We start from the raw sequence: 25138 nt of genomic DNA, 5'->3' as shown, positions 1-25138 counted from the left end.
CCTGGTTTTCTTCCGAAGTTTCTCTAAGGTTTTATTCCACCAAGGTAAATCCCTATTCGTTGAGCGTTCCTTTGTAGGACAGCTGTCGTAATAAACTTCAATAAACAGTGGACTGGAAATATAATCATTAAAAGTAGTCCTTTCTGTTCTGTCACACACATTACTCTCAAAGTACGCAGAACCCGAAATTCCATTGCGCTTTATATTTTGCAAAAACAAGGGCCTAGAAATAATATAGAAAGCGTGTTTTAGATACCTAAAAACAGTTTCAATCGTATCTAAATAATCTATGTTTTTGTTTTTCCATTTTCCTAACATCAAATTCAACGCAGTTTCACAAGAATTACCGATTGTGTGTATCGATTGTGATGGTATCAACAAAATGTTACTATTCAAATACTCTAATAGCTGGCTTTTCATAATAAGTTCCAACATTTTCTCTCATGTGTGCAACATGTTGACGGGACGATACTCTTCGGTTTTAATCGATCCAGCATCTTTTTGAATAGGAACATTAGGGAATCGTCCCCATCTTGTGACACATATCCAGTCTACAGTGAGTCATTAATAAGGTCCAGCAAGATGTGACCGATGACACGAAAGTAGTCTTGAACAACTCTAGCATTTACATTATCTACTCCATTATTGAAATAATCGTTAAACTTAGATGCGATTACCTGATCGGATAGTTCTTCTGTGCCATTGAAGGTTATGGACCGTAGTTTGCAATCGCCTGGTTTTAACAAAGATTTCAAAATTGTCCATAACTCTTTGCTGTTGTTCTTATGCAGATCAATCTTTCTTTGAATACATTCAAAATGAGTTTTTTTTTACTGACTGTGAATATTCATTTCGCACGACTGAATACTAGTACCAATGATTATCACTATTTATTCTACTAAACTTCTTGTACCATTTGTTTGCATTTTTTCAAAGATACAATATATTTTATAAGCGTTAGTAATAACAGCTGCAGATTTATCTAAATTACCGGCAACGAATGAAAAATCCACGCTCCTCTCAATAAGATTCGAAACAGCCTATTAAGAATATTTCATCCAGCACTTAAATTTTTCAAAATCATTGTTTATTTATATTGTTTTATCATTAATCGCTAAGGTCTCATGATTGGTTATTTTAAAATATGTATCCGTAACTGAGCAATATTCAAAATTGGAACACACTTGATCAAATAAAGTTCTATTGTGGCTGGAAATACGCGTATCATGCCAATTAATATTAAAATCACCAACCAATATATTTAATTTACTTGAATCTAGGAAAGTATCTAGTCAGTTCTCTTTAATTTCAATAAAACGCTGGTCACTAGAAATGGGAGATTGTACAAAACACCATAATTACCCATCTTCATGCTACGTACAACTGTAAACCCCTAGAACCAGTTGCCATTAATAAACTCGTTGAGATGCAGAATTCCTTGTACTAAATCTTTGACATAAATAGCAACTATGTACAGGTATACTACCCTGATCAAGTGCTTCAATTTCTGCAATATGAGTTTCTGCTAATAAAGCTAAAAGTGGATGTTTTTCCTCAACAATCTAGAGTAATGCTACGCAGTATGATGACAATCCCGCAATATTCAAATACAAAAAATCGAACTGATTCAACCAACCAGGAAATGTAAGGTTCTATTACAACCTTCATCGGTATGCATAATTTGCCATGTTTCGCGCAATTAACGGATGAAATGATCGCCGGAAGGATTTTAAAATAATTTTGGAATTGTTATGCTAGCTTATTTTTTAAACACAGTTTGTTTCCCCAAATGTATTGCATCTCGAAAATCATCTTGTGAAGGTTTTATTCAAAAATAAGCATTCTGGAAAGACTTGCTAGTATGCTGCAGTCCATTGCAAGACATTACATTTGTTGTATGAAACATTTGCAGAGGATGCAATAAATCCAACCTTACAATGGATGTAAGAGAAATTTGATTTACGTGTTCTCCACATTTGGAGCATCTTAATATGTAAATTAATCGTGGGTCCTACCCAAGTAACCATAGGTACATTATTTCATCTTTTTGGCCATCAAGGCCTCATCTGAACTTGCAAATACTGGTATAGCCATTGTTCAGATGTATATAGCCAAAAAGGCGAAATAACGTGCCTATAGTTACTTGGGTATCCCTATACGCTCCCATTTTACATTTGCATTTACTACAGGAAGCCAAAAGTCTGACCTGGACCCAGGACAAGGCAAAATCGAACAGCCACCCATGATGGAAATCTTCCACGTTGGCACTATGCACCAGTAGGGGTGTGCAGGAGACATCAGCATCAGTTTGGCAATTACCCTGATTTGTGTGTCTAAAGCAGTGTGCATACCATCTACCAGAGTTGCAGCAACACACGCGAGCTGGGCACAGCTTTCATCGTGATGGGCGAAATGCAGAAGCGCGTGATCGGTTGGTGGCCGATCGACGAAAGAATGTGCAGGTTGAGGATCAAGGGCCGATTCTTCAACTTTAGCATAATCAACGTGCACAGCCCTCACTCCGGAAGCACTGATGATGACAAGGACGCATTTTACGTGCAGCTCGACCGCGAGTACGATCGCTGCCCAAGCCACGACGTCAAGATCATCATAGGAGACCAAAACGCTCAGGTAGGCCAGGAGGAGGAATTCAGACCGACGATTGAAAAGTTCAGCGCCTACCAGCTGACGAACGGGAACGGCCTACGACTCATCGATTCCGCCGCCTCCAAGAACATGGCCATACGTAGCACCTTCTTCAAACACAGCCTTCCCTATCGCTACACCTGGAGATCACCACAGCAGACGGAATCGCAAATCGACCACGTTCTGATTGATGGACGGCACTTCTCCGACATTATCGATGTCAGGACCTATCGTGGCGCTAACATCGACTCTGACCACTACCTGGTGATGGTCAAACTGCGCCCAAAACTTTCCGTCATCAACAATGTACGGTACCGACGCCCGCCACGGTACAACCTAGAGCGACTGAAGCAACCGGATGTCGCCTTAGCATACGCGCAGAATCTCGAGGCAGCGTTCCCAGAGGAGGGCGAGCTTGATGTGCCCCCTCTAGAGGACTGCTGGAGTACAGTGAAAGCAGCCATCACCGACGCAGCCGAGAGCACCATCGGGTACGTGGAAAGAAGTCGACGGAATGAATGGTTCGACGAGGAGTGCAGAGCGGTTTTGGAGGAGAAGAACGCAGCTTGGGCGGTAATGCTGCAGCATGGAACCCGACAGAACGGTATAAACAACCATTGTGTGGTCCTCCTCATTGTTCTTCATCAGCAGTTCTTTCGGTCGATGTGTCGTCGACTTTGGAAAGCAACCGTTTCGTGATGAGTGTGTGAGTGCTGACCACGTTTTGTGTCCATTGCTGCAATGGACGCGCTCTGACCCTCGTTGGGATACAACAATGGAGGAGGCTTTTTGGTTAGCGGAAGATAAAGTGTTTATTGTGTTGTACCTTTTGATTATAGTTTTAAGATGTATTGTATAGTGACCAAGAATCCTCGGCTCTGTCAAGTTAATTCGGTTGAGCCTTATCAAATAAATTAATAAACAAAAAAAAAAATAAAAAATAAATTAAGAAAGTGGGAGTGTTGTGTCAAGCATACCGAAAAGCTGTCTACGTAGTGAACAGCCCCTAAAATAACACTGTTATCAAATAAAAAACAATCTGTGGGCAGTGTTGCGATAAACCGTTAAAAAAAAGTTGATGCATTGTCCAATACTCATATTGTTCGTTTAACTCGTATAACTAAAATTATGCACTCATAATGCTTAAAAACAAACAAATAATGTTGAAAACATAAATGACCTATGTAACTGTGATTATAACAAAACGTCCTATATAACGTGTCCAATGTACACCTGACAAGGGCAAAATGTCCTATGTAACATTTTTCACGTTTTCATAGAAAAAAATGTATGAAACGGGTAGATTATAATTTCAATTTCAATTTTACTATTAATGGTCTTAAAAATGTCAAAAGTTGATTTGGTTTAAAATAGTATCAAAAAAGATTTTGTCAATCTTCAACCTCGTTTTTCTCGAAAAGAGTGAAATGTTAGATAGGACCTTTTGCAAAGTTAGGCGAGAATTCTTTGCTTCACCGCAAGGCGTCAAGCATCAAAGTTGAGGAAGTGAATCTATTAAATCTCAAAATCAAAGCGGCGCCGGTGGTGTAGTGGTAAGCGTGACTGCCTCTCACCCCAAAGGGCCTGGGTTCAGTCCCAGTTGGTGCCACGGGAAGGGAAGTAAAGCCGTTGGTCCTTGGTCCATGAGTTGAGGGGTCGATAGGTAGGGTCCAGGTGTGGGAGCTGCCTTCCTGGCGTCGGTAGCATTGGCATTCAGAACGGAAATCAAGATCGACAGAAAAACAAATCAAGGAAAAACAAATCAAGGAAAAAATCGCAAAATTAACGGCATTATTTTATTCTGCAAGCACTGTAAACTCGATATTTGCGTTTCATTGGCCAGAAATAAAATGGAAGGGCAAAAATCGAAATGAAGAGAGATGATTGATTTGTATAGATGTATTTGACTGGCAATAGTTAAATGGTTTTTTTTTTCAATCGACATATGATTCCATACTTTTTGGCAATTTTCTTGATGTCAGTGTCAATGTGAGAGTTGAACTTAAGTTTGTCATCAATAATCACGCCAAGATATTATATCTCCCGAACGCTATCAATAGTCCCATCATCAATTACAATAGAGACATTCTCATTTACTCGATTCCGTGAAATCACCATAAATTTAGTTTTACTTGAATTCAATTTCAACTGCTCACGCTTCAACCATCTACTTAAAGATCGAAAATCTTTATTCAGGTGTGAGACAGCAACTTCTAAATCTTTAGCTGCAATGAATATCACAGTATCGTCTGCAACAAGATAAATGTCGCAAAATCCTAAAACACGTCATTAATATACATAATAAATAAAAAGGGCCCTCATACACTTCCCTGGGGCACTATATGAGCTGTTTAAAATCAGATAGCCAAGAGAAGCCTTAAAGAATAAAAATTAAATTAAATATTTTCAAATGAAATATTAATGTGCACATTAAACACAGTAGAATGCTTTGATATTACATTTGGATAATTAAATAAACATTTTTACATCTGGTTTGCGCCTCAAAAGCTAATAAAGCATTCAATTTTGATTATTTGATATTAGAAATTACAAACAAAAATTGGATTTTTTCCAATATCATTATTCATAAATATAATTAAGGTTCATGAAATTTTAATTTTGTTTTTCCCAATCAAACAAGAATTTAAATGCGTTATATTCAATATGTATGATAGAAATGACAGTCAAAATAGATTGCTGAACTTAATCGATAAAACACGATTTTTGCTGATTTTGTCGTTAGAAAACATGTTTGTACAGAATATCGGTATAACAAATTAACGAATTATGGTTATATGAAAGTATTTACTGAAGTTCGGTAGTGGTTTACCATGAATTTAGATAAAAACTTACTTCCCCGACTTCGGTAATAAAAAGTGACAAACCTCGGCAATCGAAAATAAAAGTAAGTATCTTTCAGTTGTGCACATTCATTGTCAGCCATTTTGTCAGAGTGTAAGTCGTCAGTTACTGCTTAAAGTGTTGCGTGTGATTCAATGAAGTGTAAAATGGAGGCAATATTGCGGCAAATTGATGGTGAAGGAGAAGCTGTAAGCCAAAAACTGCGTCAACTCTTCTGTAAGTACTAAATCTTTATTTCGTACAGGTAGGAGATGGCTTACGCTGCTTTTTCTGCAAACAACTACTTCCGGGACACGCTGATGGGTGAGTGGAAGAGTGAGAAATAATGTGTCATTGGCGAATAACTTGAATAAAGACTTGTTCACAGAATTTCCATTTATTTGGTATTACTATTATTATTATTATTATTATTATTATCATTATTATTTTTGTTGCTATTCTGAATAATCCAATTAATTTGAATAGAAATTTCGACGATAGTCGGCAATAGCAAAATCTTTCCATGAACGGTTTGCCGAAGGATTGGTAAAAGATTTATTCTTGTTTTGAGGTATTTCGGTAAAATAAAAACTGAACGCTCGGCATACAAGTACCGATGTTCTCGCTAAAATTTGACAGTTGAATAAAACTGATAATTACCAAGCGTTCAGTTTTTTTTTTACTTTTACCGAAATTTTTTACGAAATCTCGGCTGTTGGATTCTCGGCAATTTATTTTGCCGGCCTCATTGAAATAAACTAAGTGTTTAGATCATCAGTATATTTATTTATTTCACTGGTTTGTTCGTCATTATTTTAAGTATTACAATCACATAACTTATTTTTCAGCGATGCATTCATTATCACATCTTATATTCTAAATCGTCTAGATATTCAGTCATGGGTGGGTTGCTGTTTTGTGATTCCCTCTAGAAAATCATAGCCGTATCTTTGTACACATTGCTGCACTATTGTAATCAGTTACGGAGAAACCAGTTTTCGTTCGTTATCGTCGCTAGATATTTTCAATCCCTACCCGATTAGCGTACACTCAGTTTTTTTTTTACACGGGGGACATGCACCGAGTAAAAACATCTACCGAGATTTTGATTTTTCACATACTCTGTATTTACACCAAAAAAAATTGTTTTTAAGTGTGCCATTCGATTACCTATAGGTATAGGTAAATATATGGCTTGAAACGGATAATGTGATTCAAATCAAGTCGATAGGTTGTATCGTGTTATCCAGAAATCGTTACAAACGGGCCGTGTAAATTTCGACTCAGTGGCACCAACCGTGTAAAAAACAGTGTAAAAAACCGTGTAAAAAAATGTGTAAAAAAACGTGTAAAAAATCGCGGAAAAAACCGTGTAAAAAAAACTTGAGTGTATTTGTGCGCGATTCATCATGACGCATTGCACAAATAAATTGCGACTCATATCGGCTGTATAAGTCACCTACTGCATAAGAAATGGATTTCACTACCATCATTATTCCAGACACGTAGCTAAGACAAACTGACGATATAAGAAACTTATTCAGCGCAAGAGAAATCTCGTTTCTCGCCGAATTTGATATCAGGATTCCTTACAAGTGGAGGCTTCAAAGTCACTAATTTAAGCCTCATACAGTCACTGATACAAGATTTTCAGAACGATGTGAGCGATCATGGCTGCCTGCACTTTCACTTCGTGCATTACTGCTAGACGTTGCTGCGGGCTCTATCACATTGGAAAGGTTAACAACCAAATCTTCGGTGAATTGTTCTCGACTGCTGCTGCTGTTATGGACCGGAATGATAAAGATGCTGTCCGATCTTTTATCAATGACTGATTCATAGCTAGGTGGAGCAAAAAGACGATACGATGGTGCTGGTGTAGGAGGTACAGGCGTTTCTACATCTGGTGGCTTTGGTGTGAAACATCTGTTTGTATCCGCACATGCCATCACCACAAAGAAGGATATCAGAGCTATCAACGTCGCCACGTACCAAATAATGGTGATCAGATCCATTGTTGGAGTCACAGTGCTCAGTTCCCGCAGACTTGTCGTTGGAGTCACACTTAAAGTTGATGATTCTGCAGAAATGAAATATTTTATTTAATATCGTAACTAATCTTAATTTGCAATCAAAAAATTACTATATACCTTGTTCTACTTGATAACCAACTGTCGATGTTTCTTGACTGGGAAGATCCACGGATATAACATCTGCAGCTTTCTCCTCTTCAACATTAAGCTCCTGTACGAGAACAATTCCTAGCAACTGTGGATCTTCCGATGCTACCGACCCATTGATTAGGGTGACTGAAAACGAAATGGATACAAATGTTAAGCAACAACTGCAAGGCACGGCATGGAAGACTTAATATTTTGCCTAGAGATAAGAACACGCCAACAAAGCTTTCTGATAAAATGCGCAACGAGTCATTATTTCTTCAAACTCACATCAATAAAAATTTACGATAGCATTTGGCACTATGCGGTAGCAAAATTTGGTACCGTTCTGATTCATATTTCGGACACTTTATAATTATATATGATATAAACTTTTAAAATATATCACGCTTGTTCTTTTAGTCAGCCCGTGGATTTACAACCATTTTTATATAAGTATCACACCTAAATAATAACATTGCTGACAAAAATGATAACTGGAAGCGCGTGCAAACAACATTCTTTGAAAAAGTATCCGAAACATAAATAAATTGTTTTCACTGTGAAAAAACTTGATTCTTATTTTGGAGTTTTTTTCATCTATTTAATATTACATACGTACATTTGAATCAGTGCTCTCTTGCCGTGTGGATCTTTTTGCTAGTGTTACTGCTACCTAAAGCTACCACAAATTTAAACAGCACTTTTCAGTGCTCAATGTACCTGCAAATGTTCTAACTTATTCCTCTTCGATCATTGTTTGGACCCTACCCGTGGTAATTCTGCTTGGATATCGATTTGGAAAATTACTGTTCGATCCTTCAGATTCTTATAGTAAGCTGCTTAGAAGCCAATTTGGATAACTGTTTTACTACCATCCCATGCCGTCTAAGCACAAAAGAAAAAGGTAATCTCTTGATTTGATTTGCTCACGGATGATGAGAATGATCCATCATCCAGGAAAAAATCTTACTTACGGAACTTTTAAAATCGTGAAAATCAAGGTTTCACTGCAAATTGGCCGTCGAGGTGAATACCGTATATTGGCTGGAATCTTGGACGGATTCAAACGTCTTACTGAGAAGCAGCACCAATTTTTTACTTACGACACCAAAACTGAACTGTGTTCAAGGTTGTCATGAAAGGTCTGCCCAGTGGTGAATCCCTGGATCAGATCAAAGAAGATGAACTGGCAAAAATACTTAGAGTTGTGCCACTCCAAGTAATCAAAACGAAAATGAAATCCCGTCCTGGCGATTTGCACAACGGGATTTCTAATGATTTTTATTTAGTTCACTTCAAATCTAGTGAACTAAACAACCTTAGAAAAAGTTCAAGTGTAGTGGGATCACTTCAGGAAGACTGGAGGGAATTTCCAAAAAACCTCACTCAGTGCCGATGGGGTCACATGGATGGGGTCACGGAACAAAAAATTGCTACATGCATGAATTGTGGTGATTCCTCTCACGCAAAGGACAACTGTCCTGTGAAGGAAGATCCTAAGAAATTTAAATGTTCAAATTGTGGTGAAAACCACAAATCAAATTTATGGGAATGTAAGACTCGCAAAGCGATCCTACAATCTCGTTCAAAGCAACAGGTAAGAAACGCTCCACGTTCCCGAACAGGTACAAATTACTCTGCTGCTAACAACGGTCAGCGAGGAACAAATTCTGCATTCGTCCCCGTAGGCTCAAATATCACCCCTGTTTCAAATTCTTCATCTGTACCTGCTCCCCTCGTTGCTCACAATGTTCAGCAAGTAAATGGAGCTATTGCAGCGTGTAGAAATCAAAATGCTGGCCAACAAAATTCTAACCGAAATGTTGATAATCTTTATTTAAGAAGCGTTACTGCTGCTAAAATGGAATTTTTAAAGAAGTTATCAATTGAAATGCTTTAAACTAACTCCATATTTTTTATATCTTTATTAAGGAGACTTCCAGCCCTGGGCTACGCCTCCGAACTCCATGTTTGATGCTATTCAAACTGGAGTAATATTTGCGAACAATATAGTCATATATGAAATTCAGTATTGGATTTTTTTTTCTTTATTAATAAGACTTTCAGCCCTAGGCTAGTTCATCTCTAAAGGAATAATGGATTTTAAATCATTAAATATTTTGAATTGGAATGCTCGATCTCTTAAAGATAATGAAGGCGAGCTATTTAAATTTTTGAGTGCTTCTTTCCGCATCTAATTGCACGAATTCGTGCAAATGTAGCATATTGAGGATTGCATCTAACGCTTTCGATGAAGTGCTGCGATGCGCCCCCTTTATACCAATGCACACAAGCCGTTGAAGTTTTGCCAGTTTTGTTTATACGGTAGCCTCGTTTGTTTTTGACCACCACACTAACGCAACGTACGTTATTTTTAAGCATAAATACACAATCATTTTTGGATTAAAGCCCCAATTTCTTCCAAAATGCACAGGCTACCCTGCTTATCGCAACGTCAACATGTGCATTCCAGTTCAGCTTGACATCAAAAATTTCTCCTAAGTATTTCACCTGTTCACTAAATTGAATTTCTACTCTCCTAATCTTAGGAGGTTTTGCATTTTTTCCGTCAAACTTTCCTCTTACTAAGTCTTACGCAAAGCCCACAAGCTCGAAACCCTTTGCTTATAAGCTCCTGATAAGATTGTCTACAACTAACAACTACATACAGTCAGGGATCCGTATTGCCGGGGTAACGAGGGCGTTAATAAGGAACCGTAAATAACCCTAGCCACATCTTGTGAGATTTTCACTAATATTTAGGGGCTGTGGATGATTATCCCATTTGTTTCAATGTATAAAGCTGCACTGTCTTCGACAAAGTTGTTGTCCTGGGGTAGACTAACAAGCATGTGCCATTCGATCTAAGTTTAATTGGGAACTACGCTACTAGAGGCGCTTCACTTTCACATTACTTATGACGGACGCTATATTACATTTAAGTCCTACATAGAATATCTCTTCCAAAATAGAATCTCTTGATCCTAACCATGTAGAAAGTTGCTGTCTTCAGCAAAGTGGTTCAGCCATATTAGTTCAGAACTATCACACTACGCGGCGCTAGTGTGCACATGAACTGTCTGTCCTAACTGGTCGGGCTACTATCTTTAGCATAGTTGTTCAGATGACCACGATCTTCCTGGATGGTGTCATATTAGTTCAGAACTCTCTCACTACGTGGCACTAGTATCAACAATCAATAGGAAACTAACGATTTTAAATTGGCTCACTACTTGACTAGCCTATTGGTCCCAAGCAAACGATTAACGTATCCCATTCTAGTCGAAATTCTAGTACTACGCAATGTTTGTTTTGATTCGCTATGAAAGTTTGACAGATGAAATGAGAGGTTATTCGTTTTTCCTATGTTTCGAGGGGTGAATCGATTAGCTTGGGACGGAAGAGAGTACCAGAGCTGAGCCAAAAAGTTGAGCACGTTATTTCGGGACCTTCTAGTCTTAGAGTTACCTCTATGCTAGTATGGTTGTGAACTTCCTGAATATGCCATGTCTCGAAAGCCAGCCCATATAGGATGTTGCTGTGCAATGTGAGTATTTCCGGAACGTGAGGCTGCGTAGAGGCCGGATAAAGATGCAAGATGCCATTTTGATGGTGGCCATCAAAATCCAACAATCCATTAAATCCAAGATGGCAGCCATCGGGTTTAAATTCTATCAAATACCCAAATATCAAATATGGGTTTTTTTCCGAACGGGGACGATGTGTAGGTCTAAAATCGATGTTGGACGTCATTTTTGAATTAAAGATGGCAGCCGTTGATTTTAAAAATTCTGTCAAATACCCTACAATATGGTCGAAAATTGATATAAGATGCCATTTTGGAATCCAAATAATTATTGGTTTTAGAAACCAAATGTCAAATACCCTACAATATGGGTATTTTCGGAATGAGGACAACTTGTAGATGTCAAAATTCGATGTCCGTTGAAATACATTCGATGGACGATGTCCGTTGAATTCCAAGATGGTGGCCATCGGTTTTAGAAAAACTGTAAAATGGCCAACAATATGGGTATTTTTGGAACGAGAACGACGTGTAGATATCAAAATGTTGACGTTCCCTGCCCTTTTAGAATCCAAAATGGTGGACATCGGCAAAAAAAACTGTCAAATACGTATGGATTTTTTTGGAACGGGAACGACGTGTACAGATCGAAAATCTTTGTTCGCTACCAATTTTAAACCCATGATGGCGGTCATCGGTTTATGAAAAAAAACTCAGAGTTGGAGGGAAATGCTATAAGAACTCTGAGTTTTTTTTCAGACTTGATTATCCGGGGGTTTGAGTATTGGATTTGAGTAAGTAAAAACAAGAAGCATAGGGTAAATGCAGCAACTAGGGATGGTGGCTTCTTACATACATACATACATTGTACATATTAATCCCAATTTGTTTTTTTATGATCTCTGTTTGTAACCAGTAGTGATTTCCCATCAACCCATTCAAGAGTGATGTGTTCGTGGTGTGGTCAAATTCAACACATCTTCTCTGATTACGTTTGAAACCGTTGGCGAATTTCCTTTATTGCTCTAAAACTACACGCAGAAAAAAATATTTTAAAAGTAATAATATTTGACGTAAAATCAATAAGAATTTCATTTTGTTTTGGCTGCAAAAAGAAATCATTATTGTTTCAACAATCCAGTATTTTTGTTTCTAAAAACCCATGGATTGTTAAATCAAAAAGAAAATCTTTTAGAATTTACAAGAGCTTTCATGGTTTTGACGTAAGCTGTCAAATTTGGCAGCTGGGTCAACAACAAAAATATGTTTGTTTTTAAAAGAGATTTTTTGTTGATTCAATCATATTTATTTTATAAAGTCTGACAATTCACGCAGTAGAAATAAAAATGTGTTTATTGATGTAAAAATAATATGGCATTTTTTTTTATGTTTCGTTTTCATTTGGAAACAAAATTGCAGAAATTGTAATTGAATTTCTGAGGCATAAAATAAAAGCCCCGGTTCATGACTTGATGGGTCGATATGTAGGGTCCAGATGTGGGAGCTGCCTTCCTGGCGTCGGGAGCATTGGTACTCAGTACGGAAAACAAGATCGACGGAAAAAAATAAAGGAAAAAAAACAGAAATATTGATTATATTTATCAACTGCAGCTCGAATTGCAGCATACTTACTTAACTCAAGTCTCAAGATTTTCGAAAATCTTGCACTTATTTCCCGAAATTTACAATTAAAAACAATACTTACGTGGAACGCGTAGGTATTTTTATTGTTTACATTTTTGTCCGGGTGAAAACGAAGGAATGGTTGGTAGTTATTTTTGCTTTCATGGCCCAGAGAATGGACACAGCAAATAAATGCTAAATTAAAATTAACTATTGTTGGCTTAATAATAGAATATTGTTATTTTTACAATAGTTGCATTTGAAAAGTGGCTGATTAAAACAAAAAGAATACTATTTTGAATTTATATGAATAAGTATTATTGAAACAACAAAAAGCAATATAATTTCAACTGGAATTGTTTGCTTAAATACAATTAAAGATTTTTTTGGTTCAATGCAAACAATTTTCTGTCCGTGTACAATAGGCCTATTGACTATCCCTTGAGCTCCTTCTTCTTCTTCTTCTTCTTTCCTTTATTTAACGTCGGTCTCTGTTCCGCCGTCTAGTGCCAATCACCGACGGACGGACATCGATTGCCATCCATTGACGGCAATCGAATGTGCAGGAATGCAGCGCATCCCCACACCTGCGTAGGATTTAATTGCACCCATTCAAACACACATGGGCAGGGACCAACAGCTTTTACTTCCCCCTTCCGAAGGAAGCGTGTGACCAGAGATTTTCATGCCTCAGAAAAATCTCACCGACCTCGGCTGGGGTTGAACCCAGACACATTGGGGTGAGAAGCAGTCACGCTTACCACTAAACCACCGGCGCCGACTATCCCTTGAGCTTAGGTATTGCATCCCATAATGAATGCCTTTGTCTCTACAGAATTTGAAAAACGATGCAATTTTAGGAGGAGGTGCCTTAGTTACATCACCTGGAAAATGTGCCGAACCTATAATTATTTTAACATTTCATCAGGTTGGTGGTACTTGAATCATAACCGCTACAAAATCTCGACTGAAAAACTCTATCACAGAATAGCATTTTATTGCTTTGTTCATTAGTATGGCAATTCATGGTGAACACAGTGTGTCGTCATAATATAATTTGCCCGATTGCAATTGAATGCCTAATATTTTCCACTATTAGACCATGGTTCTTGAATTAGAGCCATATCTAGTCCCTATTTTCTAAAACTCCTGCTCCACCATTTTCATAGTGGGGATTCACTTATAGAAACGAGAATCTCATACAACATACAACAGATCTTCTCCTCAATCGTCATACACGAATTTAACGTTCTTTTCAAAGCGCCCCAACAATGTACAAAATCACTCTTCATTCCTAGGCTTTTACAGTTTATCATCGCGTGAGGATAATGCTTCATTATCGATTAAAGATTGACACATTGTGAAAATAAGTTGACATAGCCGTCAATCATTTATTTTAATATAGTGTAAAATAACACCAATACATAGTTAGTGTATGTACCACAGTTATACTACAAAAACGAAATGACAATGTGTATGAGAATATATGGGACATGGTGTACATTTTACAAATGCCATGCTTTTCATTGTTTGTGAACCGTAAATTTCGTTGTGGTTTTATATTTTTTTTCCTCTATTTAACGTCGGTCTCTGTTCCGCAATCTAGTGCCAATCACCGACAGACATCGATTGCCATCCATTGACGGCAATCGTATGTGCAAGGAAGGCAGCTTCCACACCTGCGTAACATATCGCACCTATTCAACACACATGGGCCGGGACCAACGGCTTTACTTCCCTTCCGAAGGAAGACGTGACCAGAGATTTTTATGCCTCAGAAAAATCCCACCGACCTCGGCTGGGATTGAACCCAGGCCCATCGGGGTGTTAGAAAGCAGTCACGCTTACCACTACACCACCGGCGCCGGCATTGTGGTTTTATAGTAATCGTCAAAAATGTCCAATGTTTTGACAGTAAATATCATGGTTACAATGACAATGAAAGTCATTGTAATATAATTGGATTTTTTGTTGCACTTCGCATACGAACAGAACAAAATATATTATGCAAACAGAGTCGAAAGTAGCACTGGAGGGATAAGTAAAGTTAGCGAATTAAAGCCTTACAAACAAATCAAATAAATGGTTAAACTGGTAATAATCCTTACGTGACGTAATTTATGGATACAGACGTCTACATTACATATACATAATAATTAACCCAACAAACAATTCAAAGTCACAAATAAGCATACACATTGAATAAATGCTGTATAACAGTGTACAATGCTGAATAAAACAGGATGTCGAATTATGTGCTGAAAAAACTCATTGAGATCGATAGATGCGCCTTTATTCCGCCGTTTGCTCTGATATGATTAACTTACTTATTAAAAGCTGTATAAACGTTGAATGTCTTCCTGATTCAGAACCAGAAGTTTGATCTAATAACAAACTGAATAAGTGTAATTTGCATTGTCGCTTTAATTTGACTGTTTTAAATTGATTTAATAAAATGTTTTATTAGACGACTTATAATCGTTTTCGAGCTCCATTATTAGATTCCATTGCATTGCTTAACAATATTGCCGAATAAAGGTGAATACAGTCAGCATAATAGCTCTTAAACCACTATGAGTCCATGTTTTAATTTCATGCTTTGTAAATGCTTTACAAACGGCGTATTCATTCTTTATTCCACAACACTGCTTCAGGCTAACAACAAAACGAAATTGGTAGCATAGTGGTTAACGTTTCCGCTTTCTAAGTAGAAAGTCGCGAGTTCAATCCCAACATCTCAACCCTTTTTTTTTTTATTTTTTTTCTACGCCTAATTAATTTAAATCGTAATCATAGATCGTATCACTCACGACAACCAATTCATAGATCTATCGAAAAAAGTAGAAGGGTCTGTGCCTAGGGGCACGAACGGAAGCTTGACGTAGGACCGCTAGTGGACGGAACAAATGTGAACATTTAGTTCTATTAATTGATCAATCATCAATTATCTTAACTCTTTCCGTTTTTTATTTGTAAGCGTATTAAATTTGTAGTATTTATTTCAAAGAGAAACTTGATGAAGATAATGCAAGGGACTGTCAACTTGAGTATTTTCGATTCATCTACCCGACTTTAAAAGGTGTATTTTGATTTTGTTGTTGTTGTTTATGAATTTTTAAGTTTTGTGCATTTTGGTATTTAGATGTTTTCAATTCACCACTCACAGGATTTCCTTCCGAATTATATGAATGGGGCGCCCCGCCCCGGAAAGTATCGTTTGTGCAGAATATGTTAAAAAGGAGGGACTTCGAGAGATTGAACTCGTGAGAGCTAATTTTCTCACAAATTTGATTTTATTGGCTTTATGAGGACTGAACACTTCTCTCAAATTCTATATTGATTTTTACTTCCTACCAGCGTGTTCTGGAAAATGGTCGGACGATGATTAATCTCACCAATATATTCGGGACTACAACTCCATACCTTCTATAGAGACCAGGTTGAGCTTTGATAGCTAGCTGCTTGTGGCAACTGATGACCTTGACAAATGTCCAAATGATACTCTTAACAAATTTATGGTGGTCCTGAAAAGGTCCGATTTGTATACTGGTTGAGTAATGCTGAGCTGAGCACGACGAGCTACTGATTCCGATTCTAGCCTAGCGGTGGGACTTCTGCCTCCTTCTCTATGATTGCTCATATGAGCTCTGCAGCTACAATTCCACACCTTCTATAGACAGGATGAACCTTGACAGCTAGCTGCTTGCGGGAACTGATGACCTTGACCAATGTCCAAATAATACTCTTTAACACATTTTTGGGGGCCTGGAAAGGACCGTTTTGTAGTGATGGTTGAGAAATTCTGAGCTGGGTGTTCAACACGGATGAGGCTGTCGAGCTGTATTTCGTTTGGAGTGAGGGTGACACGCTTGGCATAGATGACCGACCCGCAGCGACTCACGAAGAGCTACTGATTCCGATCCATAGTATAGCGGTGCAGCTTCTTCCTCCTTTGATGCTTGCTGATGTGGGCTCTGCAGCTCGCTGCTTGCAGGCAGCCTTTCGTTATTACTGGAGTACAATTTTCAACGCCACACGCCGAAAGCACTACTACTGCTGCTACTAATTTCGACGACCGAACACCACCACACAGTGGTGTGGTCGTTGGGAGCATGTGGTTCTGAGTATGGCGATGAGTGTGCAACATATTACGCAATTCCATCCTCCCTATTCGCACGCGCCCGAGGATCGGAGGCGAATGCCACTTCGACTTGTTTCGTCTACTTACTACTCTCTGACGACTGTGCTGGGGAAGCAGCATATGCATGTAGGTAATTTGTGAATTTGTTATTTAATTCGACACTTTTGAACAATGCTGGACATTTACCAGTTTTTCAATAGTTTCTTGTTAAAAATCAACATTCGGAACATTGTTATCGATGCGTAGCCATATTTCTGATCGATTGGTGATAAAATTATTGAAATTGGACCAGGGTCAGCTGAGTTATTAATGTTCAAAGTCTTTCTTAATTTGTTACATGTTCCATTTTTGGTTTTCACAAAGTGTACCCCCATATTGAAATCAAAGACGTAGTCCTACGTCAAAAATAGCATCCTTTCCATCGAAATTAGAAAGATGGAAAGGTAACGTTGGTCTCATGTTAAACAACTATGAATGAATTAATCATTCTCATATATCCTTGAATTAGCTAGAGTTACGGCTGGGAGTGCTGATAGGTTTTTAAATTCAAGCTTTTATTGATTATTTAGCTGCCCATATGATGTAATCTAGGATAGCTCAGATGGTAAGGCAAGCGGCTGGTGATCGTTACAACTCTTGTAAGTCGAATAAAAGCTTCTCGACATACCTTATTCAACTTTTTTTCCGCGATAAGCTCGCGAGATTTCGATAGTGAGGTCAGTGTCGATATTTTTAAGAAAATTTATTTAAAGAGTTACGTATGTTTGTCTGTGATAAAACATTGATCACTGTGTAAAGTAATGTAGAGCAAATAATTACATTCGAAAAATATTTATCATCTTAATCTGTAATAAGCATGGATTAATAAACGATAAAACCTATATCCCCAACAAACAATTGCCTATTGAAGAAACGACCAACCACAACATCACAACACAACACAATTACAACATCAACCACAACCAAATATTTCGATGTTGTGGTTGAATAAATTCACCAGATTTGTGTGAACAAAAGCCTGAACAGAAGTTATTATTAAAATAATGACGGATTTCACGCCAACTCATCCAGTGGTTGGCAGCACCCTCTCAGAACCTTATGGAAGTTTGTGGGTGTGGAGACTTAGCAATTTTAAGCAACTTTGCGTACTTATTTTTTTCAAAATTTATCTCGCCTAACATTTGATAAGGGTCAAAGTTTTTTGTCGATTTTTTTTTCAAATCGATATAGCTTAAAAATGACAAGCCCTACAAAAAAGTGATGTATGGCGAACTTTTAGCAAATAATCTGAAATTTTATAAAAAAAATTAAATAAAATAAAAAATCGGTTTCTACACTCTAAAAAAATATATTTAAAAATTAAAAGTCATTTTCCCAAAAATGGTACACCTCAGATTTGCTTGATATTTTTTTCTCATGAAAGGCAATATAATTACCTAACTTTTCTTCATACATCGCAAAGTGGGCGCTTTTAAGGAAAAAAAGTTGTTTGAACAACAACTTTTTCATGTTAATTTTTTTTTAGCGTGTTTCACTCAAAGTCGAATAGTAATACGCGCACAACCTTATTAAAATTCGATTAAACTTTATGGGTATACTTTTCGATAATCTGGGCGAAATCTAGCCTAACATTTGAAAAGGGTACAGAGAAGTTACCTGCAAACAGGGTTCCTTCCATTCATTTTGGCTAAAAAAATGTTTTATAAAATTATGGAATAATAAGATATTATAATAATATTTTGTTTGTGTAAGCAACAAGAAAATATTGTGGAGTTTGTGTTTGACACATAATACCAGCCAATGTTGCTGCATGAGAGTCGCAATAAGCGATTTTGTTATTTATCTCACCCACTCTTCACTCTTCACTCTTCGCGAAGAGACGATCAGAAAATCGCTCATTGTGGCTCTGTCAAAGCTAAATTTGCAGGTTTTATGTGTCAAACACAAACTTTAAAAAATTGTCTTTACACATACAAAATACCATCATAATATCGTATTATTCCATAATTTCCTAAAACATTTTTTTAGTCAAAATGAATGGAAGGCACCCTGCCTGCAAATCGTCCAATAAGAGTTCAGAACAAAACGTTCTAATGAGGAACAGCCATCTCAGCATGGTTTGCACTTTCCTGTGATGGATTGTATTATAATATATGCATACACTCTATCCAACTTCTATAAAACCACCCTCAAATTGTTCCAAATCAACAGGTAAACTAAGTAAAAATCACTTAGTATGTTTTATTCATGAAAAGATTTCAATTCATGTATTTGTGATTAATTTAATTAGAAAAATAATCATTCATTTATTTTTATGTATTAGGTGTGTCCATTAGTAAGCAATATGCATATATGTTTATACCTCATCTCTCAAGTGAATACATATAATAGCGCAGGTAACTTAACGATTATTTAAGGCATGCCTAAAATAATCGTTAAGTTACCTGCTATATAGCAGTTATATAACAACGCAGGTAGTCACATGAGAGATATAAGGTATAAACTTAAAGCACCGCAGTCTGTTTCTACCGACATAATCTAATATTTAAGTTTGGTGATATCACAACAATGCTCATAGTTGCTGTAGTGCATAGTTGTTGAAAGTGTAGTGCTGCATAGTTGTTGAAACGAAAAAGTGTTTATATATACAACAATGGAAAAATCTGCTGAATTGATTATTAAAAGGGTGCAATGTAGTGCCAACATAAACAATCCCAATTGCAGCCGCAATAATTTACGTAATTTATCATCAAGTCTCATAGAGAAAATACATTCATGGGGCTTTGATCATCAATTGGATGTAACAATGCGTATTTGTGAATCGTGTCGTGGAATTTTAGTGCACAATAGGACACCTCTCCCGAAAAAGAGGCGATCGGATGGAAAAGAATCAAGCCATGCTCGGAAGTTTGAAGAGCCGCAACCATCAACAAGTCATCAGCAATCAGAACATCAGGAATTTGATGATACACTAGGTAAATAATAATAACTTTAACTGTTTCAACTGTGTGGTTTAAGGATTGTACATCGAAGATACAACTTCATTTTCAACATTTTTTTAGATACAAGCATAACAAAATTGAACTTCTGCTTCATATCAAATGATCAATACACAAAGATGTCCGATGAACTCAAGGAGCTGTTCAGTCATGTAAAAACTATACCTGGTACACAAAAATTTCATTGTTTTGTACCTATTTCTCAAAACATAATTTCTACTAAGCAATTTTCACATTCAAAGGAAACTCCGAAAAATTTCACTCTGTTTCCGATAGACTAATAATCAATGAAAAACTCAAATTATGTATGGAGAATTATAGGAAAATAAATTATGCACTAAACAAAAACACTAGAGTTTTCATTTATTAAAACACCATTCGAAATGCAGGAAAATCCTCTGTATTAGGCCCTTTCAAATGTTAGGCTAGATTTTTGTTTTAAGCACGCCCAGATTATCAAAAGGTCAAAATCTTTATGCTCATTAAGTTTCAACGGATTTTAATAAGGTTGTGCGCGTATTACTATTCGACTTTGAGTGAAACACGCTAAAAAAAAATTAACATGAAAAAGTTGTTGTTCGAACAACTTTTTTTCCTTAAAAGCGCCCACTTTGCGATGTATGAAGAAAAGTTAGGTAATTATATTGCCTTTGATGAGAAAAAATATCAAGCAAATCTGAGGGGTACCATTTTTGGGAAAATGACTTTTAATTTTTAAATATATTTTTTTAGAGTGTAGAAACCAATTTTTTAATTTATTTAAATTTTTTTATAAAATTTCAGATTATTTGCTAAAAGTTCGCCATACATCACTATTTTGTAGGGCTTGTCATTTTTAAGCTATATCGATTTGAAAAAAAATCGACAAAAAACTTTGACCCTTATCAAATGTTAGGCGAGATAAATTTTGAAAAAAATAAGTACTCAAAGTTGCTTAAAATTGCTAAGTCTCCACACCCACAAAGTTTCATAAGGTTCTGAGAGGGTGCTGCCAACTCCGAAGACGAGTTGGCGTGAAATCCGTCTAATACAAGTCTTATTAAGCATGCAGTTGAATAAAATCGTCAAGAGATCGTTTCTTCAATAGGCAATTGTTTGTTGGGAATACAGGTTTTATTCGTTTATTAATCCATACTTATTACAGATTAAGGTGATAAATATTTTTCGTATTCCCAAAATCTGGATGTAGTTATTTGCTATACATTATTTTACACAGTGAACAATGTTTTATCACAGACAAACATACGTAACTCTTTAAATAAATTTTATTAAAAATATCGACAATAAACTCATTATCGACATCTCGCGAGCTATTCGCGGAAAAAAGTTTGCTTGCCAAGTTTCAAACAATTTTGCATACAAGTTTTATAGAATGTATAAAAACGTGAAAATGATCCGATGCCAGCGATGTGGTGAGGGATAAGCGAAACTAATAAAATTTAAGTTAAACGTTAAATACGTGCACGACGATTGAGTTGAAACATCTGTTTGTCTATGGTTTTATTCACAATCATTACTGAAATAGTTTGTTTAGCCGATGACAGGTGAATTAGGTGAGCAGCTCATAGTGCACTGTTGGCTGGAAGCATCCACATTTATTTTACCCAATTTTGAGTATACATGTACATACTTAGTAAAAAATGCGTCGAGTTTTTTCGGTTTACCAATAAACATAAAGTAATTCACATAAATCTAAAAACATGAGTAAGCGTTAACGAAACATACATATTCTGAAATGAAAACAATAAAAATGTGTTGCTAACTTCTTCAATACAACACTTTTATGGCTCTGTTTGCTATCACACTTTTTCTTGTACATCATTGCGGACTTGGTGGGTAGTTTTTGCATTATGTTGGATGAAAAAATAATCTGCTGCATAAAGATGAGTGTGCCCAACCTTCTTTGCTATATTTTCTGTATATAGTTTACGGTTCACACTAAGCAAATATAAACAAATCAGCTAAATTGGCGGAAGGACAGCCGAGAAACAGCGGTGGACGGACGGTACCCCCCCCCCGACCGCATAAATGGAGAGATTACTGTACTCCACCATACCTAACCTACTCCATACATGTTTTCAGCCACCAAACAACAAATCTACCTCTATGTTGGAAAGGACCGATTGAAAGTTTTTTTTTCTTCATTTTATGTTCAGCTAAAGGTTTTATATTATTGTTATTATTTATATTATTATAGTCACTTTAACTATAACTTGGTGACTTGTGCGGGGGTGAGATTTGAACTCGTGACTTTGGCGTGAGTGGTATGAATGCTAACCACTACGCCGGGCTCGCCCCTTAAAATCAGCTAAAGGTAATTGTTGAGATGAGATAATGTTCTCTGTACTTTCAGATCGAGGAAATTTTGGTTTGTGAAGTGTATGGTACTCAGTTCTGAATGAAACTGCGACACTTTATTTTCCTACTACAACAACAACGTTGCACTATATTATGAAAAAACATTTATATAATTCAAAATTATTGTACAGTATTATCTACACCCAGCTCAGATAATCGAATAATCATCATATTTGTTAGATGGTAGCAGTGTAAATTTATGTTGTATATTGGTTAAATGTGGTGGAGTTAATTTATTTCAAATTATACTTAGCATTTGGAAATCGAAGGGACTTTTTTAAACTGTAGCTGTCTTCTCTCGTACTTTTACAGTAGGTCAGTGTCAGTTATAAGTAAATATATTAATAAATTATCAGTTAATCTACATATATTACAAATATATATTGAAGGTAGAATGCGTGTACGTACGATTTAACCACAGATGAAGCCACCGTTACTAACTACTATATTGTATTAATCTTAGACTTACAGCCTGCAGTGTATGTTTACCAGCTTACCTAGTTGAAGTAGAACCAAGGTAACCACAACCCGATCTTCAGCATCCATACTGGTGAATGGTACAAGTTCAGCGACGGTCTTGTTTTAACCACCTATTTAAGATTCTTTGTTCGTTTGAAAAAAAAAAACAGCAGCCAAATTATGATACCCTCCAAGAAAGTGGGTTCCTACACTTTCTTATCACAAAGATCACTTCCGTTGTAATAACAGAGTACCACTGTTGTGCTTTCATTAAAAACATTGACAAAACCATCAGCATCAATTGAAATTCATCGCCATTAAACGTTCAAAACATGGAATGCACACACTCTACTGCCACCTTTCAGCCAGAATTCAGAAATGTACGATCTATAACTGCTACGGTAATGGCTGTATGATTTGCATTTATAATAAACCGAATAACAAACAGCAAGATATATTGAAGAGCAAGGCCGACACACGTCTAATTCGTGAAACGTTCGAATTGTAAAAGCAACTGGCAGTTAGCACCACACGATCAGAAGCGACAGCACCGGTTGTATGGGTCGCGAAGAGAAACACCTGAGCGCGTCCGATTGGTGCCAATTATTTTACGTATCTCTGCGCTCTGCTTATCGAGAGAAGTATATTTTATCATTTACATAGCTGTAAACAACTCGTCGTAGGTGTTGGAATTTTTAAGAACATTGGACCTTGTTGACTCCTAGTTGAAAACATGCTGTTGATCAAGACTGGAAAACGATATTCTTTTAAATGTTCGATCAAAATTGGATAAAAAAGTTGGGGCCTCCCTTAGCTCGATCAGTAAAGGCAACTGTAATTGTAGTAACAATTCTAGAGGGGGTTACATTAATCTTAGGAGGGAATACACCCCGCTAGCCTCCCCTTAGTATTTTTTTTTTATTTATTTATTTAATTATTTAATTATTTAATTGTTTATTTATTTATTAATAGATGATTTTGTTATTTATTATTTATATATTTATTATTTACTTATTCATTATTCATTTTCATATTTATTCATTTATTTATTTACTTATTTAATTATTGATTTATTAATTTATTTAATTATTTGGCAAAGTGGGCAAAGCCGAGTCTTCTCACTATCAACAAGGCGTAAAAAGTAACAAGGACTAAGATGTGTTCCTTTGATTACTGAAAAATCTTGTTCCCCAAGTTTGAAGTAGTCAGGACTAGGAATCGGTGGTAGATCTTACATCCCGTAACGTATCACGAAAAGGTGATCTACCCACGTTAGTAATCAGATTCCGTGGGTGTGTTGTCATTCATAAGAAACCGACGATCCATGTCATTGTTTACGTACCTGCACCTACCTGTGTATCCTTATAAAATTTGTATGGTTATTTGGCTTAACGACGTGTTCAGGATATCATCCAAACCATTTGTGGAATAGTTCAATAATGTGGGCTATCGTTCGGGTATGGTATTTTTTATTGGGATAACGCCGTTTTGCACCTATGTAGGGGTGCTAGTTAAACAAATTCTAATTAAGCTCCGTTTAAATGCAATTTTAGCTATTCAAACTTACAAGGATCTACGGTAAACAACTTTACACGGTCGATCAGTCACTTTTACTTATTCATATGGTGAAATTTCAAAAAGCGTAGGTTACTCATGCTCTGAGTGACCTACGCTTTTTGAAATTCCTCCATACGAATGAGTAACAGTTGCTCATAACTTAGTAATAGTGACTCACTGTCTGATTTAGTTCCGTTTTCAGTGAAAGGCTGCGTGGAAATCCAGCACGGTGTACAAATTGACGGAATCCTATTTGTCTAAGGTGCAACCGTCAGTCTCGCCAAAAATTATACGAAAATTTACCGTACCAATAATGATGTCAATAATTGTAATTATTACCGATTCATCTATGGAGGCTATAGTGCTTTGCAAATTTAGATAGGCACGTGTCATAAATGCCACGCGACAGCAGATACCCTAAACAAAGAGAAAAATACGAGAAATATGTAGAAATGGTAGCACCAAAAAGAACCATTTGTTATCATGGTAAAGCCAAAATTGATTGCTCCACTTTACAATTCTTTTTTTAAATTCGGGACGCTCATATCAACAGGGACGTGGGACTTAATTCAAAAAGAAATGCGCGAAAAATTGCCATCTCGAATGAATGAGCGACCTGTGATAAAGTTGTTTTTAAGCTTAACACCTACAACCTTTGACGGGACGCTTGTGACGAACATTTAGTTGCACTGTTATCGCTATTCGTTGTTTGCATGATTATTTAGATTGACGTGGATTTGGAAGGGTAAGATAGCTTTGATGCTGTTTTGGTAGGTCCGAATTCTTTCTCGAAAAATAAACTCATTCTTATCAAGTTTACAAATGC

General features: G+C 36.7%; 1 protein-coding gene across 1 annotated transcript; it reads right to left on the bottom strand.

The window, feature by feature from the left end:
* Positions 1 to 6799: 6799 nt before the first annotated feature.
* On the bottom strand, positions 6800 to 23279 carry LOC135704417 (uncharacterized). The gene is made up of 3 exons (XM_065225866.1): positions 22794 to 23279; positions 7638 to 7796; positions 6800 to 7567 (listed from the first exon to the last, which is right to left on the bottom strand). Exons 1-3 carry the CDS (start codon positions 22840 to 22842, stop codon positions 7113 to 7115), a joined length of 663 nt encoding a protein of 220 aa, XP_065081938.1. The 5' UTR covers positions 22843 to 23279; the 3' UTR covers positions 6800 to 7112.
* Between the last annotated feature and the right edge of the window lie 1859 nt (positions 23280 to 25138).

The sequence above is a fragment of the Ochlerotatus camptorhynchus genome, unplaced genomic scaffold (assembly GCF_037179485.1).
Source record: "Ochlerotatus camptorhynchus isolate MF236.1 unplaced genomic scaffold, CSIRO-AGI_Acam_v1.1 ptg000240l, whole genome shotgun sequence".
Lineage (NCBI taxonomy): Eukaryota > Metazoa > Arthropoda > Insecta > Diptera > Culicidae > Ochlerotatus > Ochlerotatus camptorhynchus.
Note: the sequence above shows the minus strand (reverse complement) of the source record. Positions and strands in the feature narration are given on the sequence as shown.

What these genes read in the sequence shown, in the direction of transcription:
- LOC135704417 (XM_065225866.1), bottom strand. Translation starts at nt 22,842, where the DNA reads ATGGATGCTGAAGATCGGGTTGTGGTTACCTTGGTTCTACTTCAACTA. An exon ending in CTTGGTTCTACTTCAACTAG is followed by an intron (nt 7,797 to 22,793) that starts GTAAGCTGGTAA and finishes TTTCGTTTTCAG; the next exon opens with TCACCCTAATCAATGGGTCG. An exon ending in TGGTTATCAAGTAGAACAAG is followed by an intron (nt 7,568 to 7,637) that starts GTATATAGTAAT and finishes TCATTTCTGCAG; the next exon opens with AATCATCAACTTTAAGTGTG.